General features: G+C 44.8%; 1 protein-coding gene across 1 annotated transcript; it reads left to right on the plus strand.

Moving 5' to 3' along the window:
- Positions 1 to 978: 978 nt before the first annotated feature.
- Positions 979 to 6,589, plus strand: LOC109286286 (keratin, type I cuticular Ha1-like). Its single transcript, XM_059726958.1, has 7 exons — positions 979 to 1,214; positions 1,542 to 1,624; positions 2,547 to 2,703; positions 3,511 to 3,672; positions 3,791 to 3,916; positions 4,981 to 5,201; positions 6,023 to 6,589. The coding sequence occupies exons 1-7, from the start codon at positions 1,131 to 1,133 to the stop codon at positions 6,252 to 6,254; spliced, it is 1,065 nt and encodes a 354-aa protein (XP_059582941.1). The 5' UTR covers positions 979 to 1,130; the 3' UTR covers positions 6,255 to 6,589.
- The last annotated feature ends 7,760 nt before the right edge of the window (positions 6,590 to 14,349 follow it).

Below are 14,349 nucleotides of genomic sequence, written 5' to 3' on the forward strand. Positions count from 1 at the left end.
TTTAAAGTGGGCTAAATGCTTTTGCCCCACTTTAATGGTATTGGTGTTTGCACGCGTCGGTGGTGTATTGCGCATTAAATCCAGCTACTGTAGGAAACTCAGCAGCGTAACGTGCCTTTGGGCCAGCAAACTAAAACTCCTCTGAAGAGTTTTAGTTTGCTGCCCCTAAGGCCTCGAAGTGAAGCACCGGGCTCTGCGCAGCTCCGTGGCTCTGCAGGAAGCCCTGCAGGCAGCCTGGCAGTAGCCCAGGAAGCCAGACTCTGCCCAAGAAAAGTGACAAGTCTGACCCTGATACCCCCTCCCAGAGCCTGCCTGCCTGTCTGAGCTGGGTGGGGGCCCGGTGCTTCCCTCCGCGGCTGTGGCACCCCAGGACCACGCGAGCCAGGTGCCTGTGGGTGGCTGCCACTGGGGTTGGGGGGCACCGCTGCTGTGGAGGGAAGCACCAGCCCCCGCCCTTCAACCCAGGGACAGCTCCGCCCGCCGGCAGCTCATCCTCCCCTCCCCACCACAGAAGCAGGTAAGTCAGGTGTGTGCATGACATGGGGGTTTAATCAGCCCTAAATTGAAGTGGTGTTATTGTTTTGCTATTTATTACTATGCATTCTGATAGCAACAGGAAAATGGAATTCAGGATCAAAGAATAACACTTTTTAATAATTGTGCTATGTATGTGCTTATGAGCATCCCTTCTTTAATGACCCTCTTTTCATTATATCTCAGAAGTGGGACATAGATAGGAAATATTACTTTTCTGTTCAGTTCTTCTTTGCTAGATGTTGTTCTGCATTCCATTGGTTTGTATTGATGAGTTATCAAGGCTCATCAACATGTACAGTGTTAGGCTAGGTACAGATATTCAAAAAACCCAAAGTGGAATCTATGTAAGTTATATGGTTTTCTGTAAGTGGTGTAGTTTAGATTAACAGTTATAGTTAATAGTAAACAGAACATACAATTAATGTTCTGTTAACAGTTAACAGTTAATAACAAACAGAACATACATTCACTCTTTGGTGTTGGGGGGCAAATCTCAAACTGGGTTTCACCATTTTTAAACAAGTCTATATGTGCCAAATTTCTGTCCTATCACTGGTATAGACCAGCTTTCTGTGCCAAACTTCTGTTGTGTTATGGGTATAGACTGGTTTCTGATCACTAATACTGGTAAAAATGTAATGTCTGTACCTGGCCTTAAAGTGCATGGACCACAAGAGGTAAGGAGATTTAAATCCACTTGAAAGGTATGCATATTTTATTTTAGATCCATTGCTACTTTGTCAGGGAGCTAATCACCTAAAACATCAGGATGGAGGGAGTCAAATGATTCATCCCTTGCATCAGTCTTAGTGACTGCAGGCTTAGACTTTGTAGTACTTTGTGTTATACACCTCGCAATTATTGCACTCACAAATCAGAGTATGGTAAAAATGCTAGATCTCTGCCTCCTGTAGAAATACAAGTATTGAAAAATTCCCTTTAATTTATTTCAAGCGGATATTTTAAAATGTTTTATTGTTTACAGGAAACCTCTTATTTTCCAGATCTGCTGTGCTAAAGCTGATAATGCCAGGCTCTGTCTGGATGTTGACAATCTCAAAGTGGCTTCTGATGACTATGCTACCAAGTAAGTCTGGTACCAATTGGACTGTGAATCATTAGTTGACCCTCTAGGTCTCAGTTCAGGTTCCAGTTACCTTTTGTATATTAGGAAATTTTAAAATGATTGCATACTACAAGGTATATGAGACCGTTACTCTATTTGGGAGAAAAATCACTTACTTACAGCCAAATGTTTATGTTTTCCACACAATTTTGGTGCTAACTCACTTGCATCTTTCTATATAAGAAATAAAAAAAAGAAATTAAGGCTACAAAAAGAGTTGGTTCTTTTATTACAAGAGGCAAGAATTTCTTAGGGTAATATCTTTTATTGGATCAACTGCATAGTTTGGACAGAGTTAGAGAAGCTTTTGAATGCAAGGCATTCATCAGGTCTGAGCAGTAAAAGCCAGCACAGCATAGTCAAAAACCAGAGGGGGGAGAGAATTATAAGAAATAATCTCATCATTTAATTCACTGTTTCTATTGTTCATGTTTGGTCATTGTCACATGTTGTGGTCCCATCTTTGGACCTTAGCAAATTATAAAACGTTATGGCATTTTCACCTAACAAGCTTTACTTCTGGTCCACTAAATAGAAAAGACTATATCAAGAAGTCTTACAAAGTTACTCTATTTTAGAAGGTAACACCATCTGCCACCATCTTTGCAAAATAAAAAAAAAGGAAGAGGCAATCTTGTATTCCTCCAAATGAACAGCAAAATATCCAGTCTATAATCTGAACAGTGAGGAATCATTTTTTTATCAAGAGCTAGACTACCTCAAAAACAAGAGTTGTCAATGTACGGAAAGAGTCAAGACATTTACAAATAATTCAAAAAGGACCAGTACAAATAAACTAAGAAGTAAACTTGAAAGAAAATTGTGCCTGTTCAGGCTTTGTTTTAAGGATTATTAGTTATTACTATGTTCTTGTCATTTAAAGGTATGAATACGAACATGGGCTTTGCCAGAGCGCTGAGGCAGACATCAAAAGTCTGCGTAGAATTCTGGATGACCTGACCCTATGCAAGGCTGATCTGGAGACAGAGCTTGAGTCCCTAACAGAGGAGCTCCTCTGCCTCAGGAAGAACCACGAGGAAGTAAGATAGTAAGCCAAAACAGTTAGAATTTAAATGGTACAAAAGACCATTAAAATGCATGTATGCTGTGAAATCTGGCATGCATTTATTGGATGCAGAAGAACTAAAGGAACATTATAGTTGCAGAGGGATTTACAGAAAAAGATAATTGATTATTATCAGCCATTACAGCCATTATTCTTCTCCACAATGATGCATTTCCCTTTTTTGTTAGTACTCATTTCAGTAACAAATCCTCCTCTCTCTTTTGAGGAATCTCCCATATAAAAAAATCACTATTATCTGTCTAAATTCATATTGTCTTATTTTGACACAGCCCCAGATAGTCTTGTCATTTTGACAGTTTCTCTATAAACTAATGAGATCCACACTCAGTGTCTGCACTCAAAAGGAAATAGAAGATAATGTGCGATTTTCAAATACAGCCCATCAGGTCTCTGTATTATGGTAATTGTTTATTGCTGCTTACTTCAGAACATACTCATAGTAAAAGCCAAAAGGAACCATTTTCTTCCCCACCTCCAATTAACTTTTCCTGAACAATGGAGAAATATTTTTTAAGTTACTCTTTTTCAGACTTGAGTAATGGAAAATAGATCTTGGAGAAGGATATACGGATAATTACCAGATCGGCTTCTATTTCTGTGTTAGGTTATAGCTGGGCTTGGTTAATCTCTGCTTGAGATATGAGAGCAAAGAGAGTCCCCTAAGAGGCTCAGGAAAAATTCCAGACAGTGCTATTCAGTGAGCAGTGAAAAAAACAGATCCCTTCTAAATATTTACTCTCTTGTTCTTCCTTCTCCATAGGAAGCTAGTCCACTTCGACGTCAGCTTGGTGACCGTATCAATGTAGAGTTGGATGCAGCTCCATCATGTGACCTGAACAAGGTCCTGGAGGAGATAAGATACCAGTACGAGACCTTAGTTGACAAGAACCAATGTGAAGTTGAGGACTGGTACCACACACAGGTGGGCATCTCATAGTAGACAAATCACCAAGAAATTCCAAGCTCAAAAGATACCCAACTACCTTTTAAAGTAGAGTTACAATTTCTGACTTCCCCCTTTCATCTGGCATGTATTTCAGATGGAGGAACTGAATAAGGAGGTGATCTCCAGTGGAGAACAGCTGCAGGGCTACCAAAATGAGATCATTCAGCTAAAACACACTGTTCAGGCTCTGGAGATCGACCTGCAGACCCAGCACAACCTGGTGTGTATTACTGTGAGCACTCTCAATGCCTTTGACATCCCTGAAAATGAGCACAGATCCATGTCTGACCTACAGCTGTAGTTGAAGTCCTAAGTCAGTGCTACTGCCTGTCCATTTATCTGTGTATCAGGATTCTCTTGTACTGAAACAGCAACCAGATTTCAGACATGTTTATGACAACTGCCTTTGTAGCACAGTAAAAAAAGACCCTGACCAGCCTCCTCTGATGGCATGGATTTGAAATCAGGCACATAACACATGGACCTACCTGAACCTAGTCAATTAGGGCAATGACTCAACCAGAGTGCCACTAAGAGCTGCAATTTTCCAACAGGGTTCTTAAATCGATGCCAGGGTGCCTCGAGTCTAAAAATATTGAGAACCTCTGCCTTGGTGCAAGATTATTTTAATCTCATATTGTCCCTTAGTTTGAAGGTGAACATCCCAGAAAATTGCTGCAACTTTGTAACATTAAGTTAAAAATCAGTGACAGGTCATCCAGGATTTTCTAATACACAAAATCAGACAGTGATACCTGAATAGGACTCCCTGCTGCATCTACATAAGACACTTTACTGCACATTAGACTGAGTTAATGCACATTAAAGCATCACCGTCTATACATGTATGGCTATTACTGCACATTAAATTAGTCTAATGCATCATTTGCTAGTACTAGCACATACAGGTACTAGAAAAATGGTGCATTAACTAATGTGCAGTAGCATATGTGTAGACACTGACTGGAAGCAAATTGCTCCTGGTCAGTCCAGGCAGCAGGGGACCACAATGGCTGCCTGGCTTAAGCCCCCAAGGTCCAGGGGGCAGGGGATAGCTGTCCTGGCTCCAGGACCTGCTCCCTGCCAGATGCAGGAAGATTGCGGCTGGCTCCAAGCCCCAGGGCATGGAGGGAGCAGTCCTGGCTCCAGGGGCATTTCCCTCCTAGCTGCGGGGAGATGAGGATTGCAACCTTGCTCGATGGCGCTGGCAGAAAATTCAGGCACATTACTTGCATGTGTAGACATACCCACTGAGTCTGTCTGACCCACTTTTTTCCCTCTCAGAACACTGCTCTGGAAAACACTTTGGCAGAAACAGAAACACACTACAGCCAGCAGTTATCAGAGCTCCAGTGTCTAGTCAGCGATGTGGAAGTACAGTTGGCTGAACTTCGATCTGACATAGATCACCAAGATGGCGAGTACAAGGTCCTTTTGGATGCTAAGTGCCAGCTGGATTGTGAGATCAGCGTGTACCACAGCCTGCTGGATGTAGAGGACTGCAGGTACATATAGTGCAAGCAACTGCTGGTCAAACTATGTACATAAACATTAGGGGTGTGCGAAGAGGGCTGTATTTGGTTCGGATTCAGCCCAGTTCAGGGGACAATGATTTGATTTACTGATTCATATGACTGTCCCAATTCAATTTGGCCGAATCTGAATATTTGATGCTGATTTGGAAAATGATTTGGCCACGGGGGGATCCTGGGTGCCACTCCAGACCTAGGAGGCACGGGGGGGGGGGGGGGGGGGGGGGGGGGTGTTTACTGCATACTCCGTGGCAGACCCAAAAGTGGATTAGAAGTGCTTCTGGTCCACTTCCATGTCTGCTGCCAAGCGTGTTGGTGACAGCATTCACCTTTGGAGTTGGGAGGCCCAAATTGAAGTCTTTCCCCTTTGAGTTAGGAGAACCAAGCTAAAGTTTTTCCTCCCAATCATTTTGGCCTCTGATTCTCCCACATGTTCTTTCTTTCTCCTTGTCTGCCATTAGGGCAGCTTTAATGACTATCTGCAGCTGGGCTCAGGAAAGAGAAAACTATTTATCCTGAACACTGACATTCTGGAATTACTAATCACCCTAAGGGAGACTCCCTTGCCTTCTCAGCCATTTCAGACAGCCTCTGCTTCTGTGCTTTTTTAGCAAATAACAAATAGAAAAAGGACCCAGCTGCTAAAAGTATGGTTCTCTGGATTTGGATTTTCCACATAATATTTTTGCTGTAAATTCTTTATGTTTCTTTTCATTTCATCTTGTAACGTTAATTTCTGAAAAGTCCTTTAGCCATGTATTAAATCTATCCTAAATGGTTTTGTTTTTTCCTAGGCTACCCAACTACCCTGGTAACCCAGGCTGTGCACCCTCCATCAGCTCAGCAGGTGGCAAACCAGTCTGGTCAGAACCAATCCAGTCACCAGTCTTTCCTTCTGACTGCACCCCCAGCATCCCAGCAGCAGAACCAAATCTGATTCAACCCTGCTGCAATCCCTGTGCACCCACTTCTCCTCTCACTCCAGGCTGTGCATTAGTAACTCAGATCTCCACTCAAATCTGTTAAATGTGAAAATTTTCACTAGAAGGAGTAATAACATGAGGCAATAAGACAATGTTATGGGCTAGTGAAAGGAAAACTACAGTAGACTCAAGTCTCTAGGCTGAGATTTTCGTAGCTGTGCCAGGGACTTGAATGGTCAATTAGGAATCAAAATCCTTTGGATGGCTTTAGAGATCTCAGTCCTATCCATTTGCAAGTGCTTAACTGCTTGCCATGTCAACATATTCTTCTGCTTTCAATGTGCCTCTTGCAGTGCATTTTCTTCCTTCTGTTCCACCTCAGCGTCTAAAGCAGATTGAAACCTCTTTATTTCTTAATAAAAAAGGTAATTACTATGATATAGCAAACTTCTTTCCTTTTTGTATTCATCCCTTTCATAGTCATTATTTTATATATTTCATGAACAGCTCTTTGAAAGCTGGCTCCTTTCATTTCATATTGGAACCCTGATTCCAGTTGGGTCCTTTAGGCTAGCTGTGTCAAACTTACCCCATGCCCTGGGTCAGAAACAGACTGCAGGGCTCCTTTGTGGGCCAGATCCACAGGGCCAGTAGCAGCAACCACCGTGGCGGTGGCAACCAGGCACAAGTGGCTGCAGGGAAAGTAGGACCATGATGGCATGGGTGTGAGTAAAGGCTGTGCTGACAAGGGCCAGGTGTGCTGGGGTGCCAGGAGCCTGGATTTTGCAGCACATGCCACTTACCACTAAGCACAACCCCAAATTCCTTGGCCTGCTGGTAGCCCACAGGCCACATGTTTGTCACCTTTCCTCTGGGCCGTAACAAATATAAACAGTAGCATTTTACCTAATAACCTGCAGTGTAAGATTCCAAATCAGAACGAACATTTAGCATATACAATTATAGGATCTATTTTTCAAAAACATTTTTTTCTCCAGATTAAAAACTATCAGGTCAACAACACTAAGATATGTTAGTAACAAGAGATGCTTGAACAGGTCTGCAGTTTCACAGATTTTTCAAAGAGGAAGATAAAGAACTTAAAATTGGATCCATGTAGTAAGAGAAAGACAACAGACAGATTTAAGGAGGGTCTAGACCTAGGCAGAACATTAAAACTCTTATAGGGCAAAATAACGGGGAGAGAGTGAAGGGAAGCAAGATGAGTTTATGAATAAAGGGGAGGAGGTTGCAGTAGTTGTGGTAAGAGATCATCAGAGCCTGAGCAAGGTTTTGAAGTTAACCAACAAGAAAAAATAAGTGGATCTTGAATGACTGAATAGGAAGAAGTAGGATTTGGCATTGGGGGGGGCAGGAGAGGAAACCCAAAAGTTGGGGGAAACCCTGATGGGGGAGAAATGGGGAGCCCCAGGGGCAGAGGGGAGACCAAAATGGGAGTGGGGGAGAGGGATCCTTATGTTCCAGTCCTCAAGGCTCCTGCTTGCCTGAATGTGTGACTGCTCCACACTCAAGCTAACACTAACACCAATCAACTTTTGAGAAGCTTAAAGTGTAATATGTAACAAAGCCCATGGTCAGAAATGCTTGCCTGAGTTTAGGGGAGGGGAGTGGTCAAAAGTGGAGGCAGATTTAGTAGCAATTATCCCATAAGGGGTAAACTGAAGCTGCTACATGTATTTTTTTTCTTTTTAATTTGTAAAAGGAGGTTGTGTGGAAAGAGGTCTAGATTAAAATAGAAATGAAAAGAGACAGTACTTTATGTCTTTTCCTTCCTAGGAAAGTCATAAAGCAGATTGATCAGAATCCAGAATGATGGTTCCTAGGACAACTATCAGAGTTCTTTTGTAGCTCACTGATAGAAATGAGCAAATCTTTTTGTAGCCCTCACAGGGTGGCCAAGTTGATTCAGTCTGAAGTAGCATAAATAAGAGGACATAAAATGGCAGAAGTTCAGCCCTCTGCAAAACTGTCAAGTCTGATAATCACTTCATAGTCTGAGTAGAGAGAAGCTCTGCACCTAAATTAGAACAGAGATTAAAACTGATAGTAGCAAAATATATGTCAATTCTATTAGATATCTGCAGTTTCATCTCCCTATAAATAAGTGTAGTTATGAATTTGCTACTTATCTAGAAAGTACAGCACAGAAGGTGCAACTCAGGGGAAGGGAAGCATATACAGCTTCACAGCCATTATGCCCACCAGTAATGGGCTGCTTCAGGGACAATGATGGCACCAGTGTGATTTACACAAGGAAACTGCACCTCAAGGTGCTGGAAAGCAAAACTCGTGACGTGTGACTTTGTGTGTGTGTTAAGATGCAGCAGGGTGAAAACAGCAGGCATGGTAACACCTGCTGAGGCTATGAAGCCTGCCAGGTTTCAAGGAGATAGGTGCAGGGGTTTCTGGCATGGGCAACTGCTGCCACCTTAGTCGGGGAGGGCACATACCCCCCCCAGCAACCAGTCAGCAACCAGAATGGGGTTCACCCCGCAGCCAATCTCACTGACTCGGAAGCAGCCGTGGCAATCCTGGAAGCAGCTGCGGTGCTCCTGGAAGTGGCTGCAGCACTACATCCGACACTCCCGCTGTCCAGCCAGCGATCATAGCGGGGGCACCGGTGCTCTTGCCTGCCCCCCGCACATTGACTAAGCAGGGAGTAGGGCCTGTAAGGGGGTGCACCAGTGCTCTCTGGGGGTGCATGTGCACCCCCGTGCACCCCCTACACATTGCCACTTGTTTCTGGGAAACTGCACCTCAAGGTGCTGACAAGCAAAACTCATGACATGTGATTTTGTGTGTGTGTTAAGGTACAGTGGGGTGAAAACAGCAGGCACGGTAGCCACTACTGAGGTCATGACACCTACCAAGTTTTAAGGAGATAGGTGCAGGGGTTTCTGGGAAAATGCACTTTGTCATGGAGTAGGGTCCCTAGAGATGGCCGTGATACCCTTAGGGCCCTGTGACCATGCCGGCTCCACCCTGTGGACGCCTTCTCTTCTCACTTGCTGCCACATCTTGTTGGAAATGATAATAGGGAGTCTGCCCTCAAGCTTTAGCTCAGTCATGGTCCTAATGGACCCCACTAAACCCTGTAGGTTCTTGGACACCTTGCTGGGACCTGCTTTAAGTAGGTGCCTCAAAGGGACACCCTACACCTTATACCGCGCCCCATGCCTTGCATATAGTATATCAATATTGTCCCTGTAACAAAGTCTTGGTCTCACTGTACCTTCTATTGTTGCTGGGCTCTCTATGCCCCTGTTGCTGTACCCTCACTAGTGCTGGAGCCTCTGCATGACATGGTAGTGTGCCCCAATGAGGCCTCCTCCTCCCCTACAGACTCAGCCTGGTCCAACACTTTAAATAGCAACAGGTAAGCAGTACAGTAGGACTAGCATCTCAGGCAGCCAAACTGCCGCAGAGCCTTTCTTTCCTTTCCTGCAGGAGCTTCTTCTCCAGCAGCTGCCAGAGAACTCTCCTGCCAGCCCCACCCTGGGACTTAGATGTGCCCAAGGCCCTGCCTCCTTCTGGTCAGCTGACCAGGGACAGGTGCTAGTGGCATAGCTTGTAGCCGTGTTGGTCTAAGGACATAGCAGGAAAGGTTCTTTGGGCCAATCTGATATCTTTTAATAGACCAACTGAATAGTTGGAGAAATCTATCTTAGCAACCTTTTGGGTTGAAAACCCTTCATCAGGGTAACGAAGCACCTGCAGTTGGTGTGTGTGCACTTCCTGGATGGAAGGAATAGTAAAGAAGCCAGAGGCTGGCATGCAATGCAGACAAGAAAGCCAGTCAGTGACAATAGAAATGGAGGTGGCAGAGGGTGAGAGGCAGGCCGGGTGGGGAGTGGGGGGGGAGAGGGATGTATCAGCACAGGTAAAAGTGCTGAGGTACATGGGGAGTCAGACGCCTGGCAGGTTGCAGCATGTCAGAACTCCACTGCCTATATTGAGTCCATGAGTTTCTGTACCTACTACCTAGGAGGCTGATGAAGTGCAGCTCTGAAGAGTGGTTTGTACATTCAAACAAACACCTAACCTCCTCACCAGAACTAAAGCCAACTTCCTACAGCTCAAAACACAAAACCTGCCAACTACCTCTAGTACCCCCCACCACAAACTGCACACCAGAATCTATCAAAGACAACGATACCCAACTACCTGTGCAAGGCCTCTTTTTTTTTTTTTTTGAAAGAGCTAGGAGCTGGGGTGGGCAAGACAGCTATGGAGGGGGCTGGGAGAGGAGGCGGGGGTCAGGAGGCTCATGGCAGAGCCCCCCATGTGGCATGGGGAAGCAAAGGGCAGTGGGAATCACCTCCCCTGCCTGGCAGCAGCCAGTGTCTCTGGGATTTTTGCTCAAAGAACTGGGAGCTGGGGCTGGTGGGGCAGCCATTGACAGGGCTAGGAGAGCAGATGGGGGATGGGGCCAATTCGGACATTCGGCCAATCAGGCAGCAGCCAAATCTCTGAATCAGATTCGGCTGAATCAATTCGGGACATTGATTCAAATCACTGAATCAAATCACTTCCCTCTGAATCAGCTGAATCCAAATCCGAAGCGAATACTAGCCACTTTGCAGAGGCCTACTTACCACATACACGTGATACAAGGTTTGCTTTCAACAGTTTGAGGTGCACTGTCACAGAAACCCCTGCACCTATCTCTTTGAACTTTGGCAGGCTTTATGCCCTCAGAAGGGGCTAGCATCCCTGCTGCATTCATCCCACTCTGCCTTAACACACAAGTGATATGAATTTTGCTTTTAACACTTTGAGGGGCATTTTCACAGAAACCTCTACACCTATCTCCTTGAAAGTTGGCAGGCTTCATGCCCTCAGAAGGCACAACCATCCCTGCTGTTTTCATCCAAATCTGCAAAAAATGCCAAAGATATAAGTATTTTAGTGATTCCCCATTATAAGTCTATGGCCGAATCAGTGAATTGGTGCCGAATCTTTGAATCCAATTCAGCCGAATTGAATTGGGACAGTGACTTGAATCATGGAATTTAATCACTGTCCCTCCGAATTGGCCAAAACCAAATTCGAATTGAATACTTGCCGCTTCGCACAGGCCTACCAGTTTCCTACTGAAGAAGCACTCTAGGTCACTAGCTTTAACCATGTCTTTTAACCAGTTCTGATTGCCTCCTGCACACTGGTGGACCAACATACCTCCTTCTTCTGGATCTCTAAACTACCTTTAAATATTCATAGGGAAGGACACACTGGGTGTCTTTTTCTTTAAGTTGGGCCACAGAACTACGTATGTCAAAATCCAATCCACTTCAGGGCCAAGTTTCTTAAAGCAAGCTGAACTCTTAAGAGCACAATAAACATGAAAGATATAGCATCAGTGTCCAGCAAGAGGTATGTCAAATGTGGTGGGTTTCTTCTTAACACTTAGAAAGTAGCAAGTTGATTTAGAGAAGTACAAAGAAGGAATATCCTAGCAGGATCCTGCCATGGCAGGGGGTCGGACTTGATGATTTGCTCAGGTCCCTTCCGACCCTACCAACTATGAAACTATGAAACTAGGATAGGGAAAGAGTAGTCATTCAGGTGACAGCAGCATGCTGTAATAATTGTAATTACCTATATATGGGGCATTAGGCCAAAACTAACTAGGTGGGGGACAGTGGGCCCTGTTGAAGGCTTACACAGCTTCATAAAATGCAGGAACTCAGTAAGAAAGTGCAGTAGCCTAAAAGCAGTCATGAAGGAAGCACCATATACCAACTTCCCTGAAAGACCTTTCTAGCCCTTCTTCTTTTGCTGTGGTTTCTCCAGATAAGGGCTTTGGTTCTTCCAAAAGAACAGCAATTTTATCTGGTTCTCTCTAGCCTTTACTCAACATCCCTGACTATTCCTGACCTACCTATGCATTGTACATTACTCTAAAAAGTAATTGCCTTACTACTATGCAATGCTTTGGTTCTCATTTATTTGCTAGTGAATCTCCTGTTTTCTATTTCTGTACTGATTTGAAGCCATTAGACATATAATAATAAAGTTTGACTTTGCTTTCTCACCATGATACTTTCTTTTGTGTCTGTAATTACAGACTCCTAATATTGTACTAAAAAAATTCCCCTTTAGATCTCAAAGTCCTTACAACCATTAATTAATTCCACTGTTTAACAGTGCTGTGAACAGAGGGAAAATGTTTATTGTACAAATAGGTACTTGAGTTACAGAGGCTAAACAACCTGTCCTAGATCACACAGAACTTCAGAGGCAGAGCCAGCGTACCGACCCAGGTATCAGGGATCAGATTCTTCACTGCAAACACAAGGAGATGCAGAATGAATCTTGTGGGCCAGCTTGCAAGTCTGCATGGACAGTGCCCAAGAAAAGGCTCCCACTCAAAGGCAGGTGGTAGCAGCATCACTGGGTATACACCTGTACATATTCATTTAATTCCCATCCTCTTATGAAGAACCATAGGTATACCTAATTTTACATCACTAATCATGATGAGGAAAGCTTCAGCTCATTCCTCACCATTTCCATTCTTTACCTTTAGTTACATAAAGGTAACAAAAACTGAATTTCTAAGAAATACAATTATAACTTTCTGACTTGTCAATGGTACAAAACTCTACATGAGGATTCACTCTCAGAGTGTCATACTGGCTACAGTGAAGCACAAAACCATGTTACATAGCCATCTTAGTAATAGTTCTGTTACTTTTAGAACCCAGGTTCCCTTCACCAGAATTATTTTTCTTAAGGCCTTGTTACACGTTCCACTTTGAGCAGCTCAAATGTTGACCAATGTTAGTGTTAGCTTGAATTTGGAACAGCCACTTCTTAAGGCTAATAACCTTCTCTGTCTCCCACCTGCATAGCTGTGACATGCCACTACCAGTCTGGTGAGCAGGGGCCTGACTGAGGAGCTACAGCTGTGAGTTGCCTCTACAGGGCTGCTGAGCCAAGACAGCTTCTATCCCTGGGTGGGGTGGGATGGGGTAGGCAGCAGGAACATAAAGCTGGAAGAGTTAATGGGATGGGGATAGGTAATAAAATGAGAGGTGGAAAGGAAATGGGGATGGGAGAAGCATGGTGAAATGAAGGACATCAGCCACTGAAGAATGAAGTAAAAATAAAGAGAAACTAAATTAAAGAAGGTCTCATGTTTTAATAAATTGGAATTTGGCATTGGAATATGGGGGGTGCTGGTCATGCTTCCCAGGGTGGCTGGGAGGTGGGAGAAGTGAGGGAAGGCACTTTTTGGGAAGCTACTTCCCCTGCCCTGGGAAGGAAGCCCCAGCTCATGGGGACCCAATCCAGCTCCCCACCTTGTTTCCCCTCACAACCCCCACCTCCTAGACCCCACTCCTGGACCTGTCTATGCCTTGTGACCTGGCTAACTAGCATGTGCTCTGCAGGCACTTTCCACGGGGCTGCAAAGGTCACACCCTTAGGGGCAGGAGGGGGAGCTGGCTTGGTGCCAGAAATGCTCCTTGTGTAGTAGAGTTCAGGGGGTGGAAAGTTTGCCCCCACAGAACAGGAGGGTGAGGAAGGGGACACTGCATCCTGGGACGCTGGAGGACTGCAACTTGGGCTGGTCATTGGTGAGGAGTGGCTACATATTAATGGAACAAGAGCTAGGTAACATGGATCAAAGAGAAATCTGCCCTGGAGTGGGATAACTTTAAGCTGCCTAAAGAGTGTTTAAAACTAGTTTCAGGTGTTAATGTGCAGACAATCCAGGGGTTAAGAGCTCCAGGAGCTGCCTAAAATTAATGTGTAACAAGGCCCTAAGGCCTTGTTATCCACTACATGGTGAGCTCAGATGTTGATGGGTGTTAGTGCTAGCTCGAGTCTGGAGCAGTCACACATTTAGGTCAACAGGGGCCTGGAGGACTGAAAAGTAAGAATCGCCCACTCCCATTTCAAGCTTCCTCTCCTGTTCTTTGCCCCCAGGGCTCCCCTGCTTCCCCTTGCCCCTCAGGATTCCCCTGTACTCCACCCCATACCCAGATCTTCCTCCCCTGCTTAATTGTGGCTGACCATACTGTCTGTCCCAAGGGAGCAGGTAGGAAAGGATTAATCTGCCTGCCAAGCCCCAGCAGTGGCTGCCACTAGGTTACTTTTCACCTGGCTGAGCCAGGCCCATAGAGCAGCAAGGGTGGCAGTGGTGGCTGGGCAGGTAGGTTAAGCCTTCCCTG

This window comes from Alligator mississippiensis, chromosome 4 (assembly GCF_030867095.1).
Source record: "Alligator mississippiensis isolate rAllMis1 chromosome 4, rAllMis1, whole genome shotgun sequence".
Taxonomy (NCBI): Eukaryota; Metazoa; Chordata; order Crocodylia; family Alligatoridae; genus Alligator; species Alligator mississippiensis.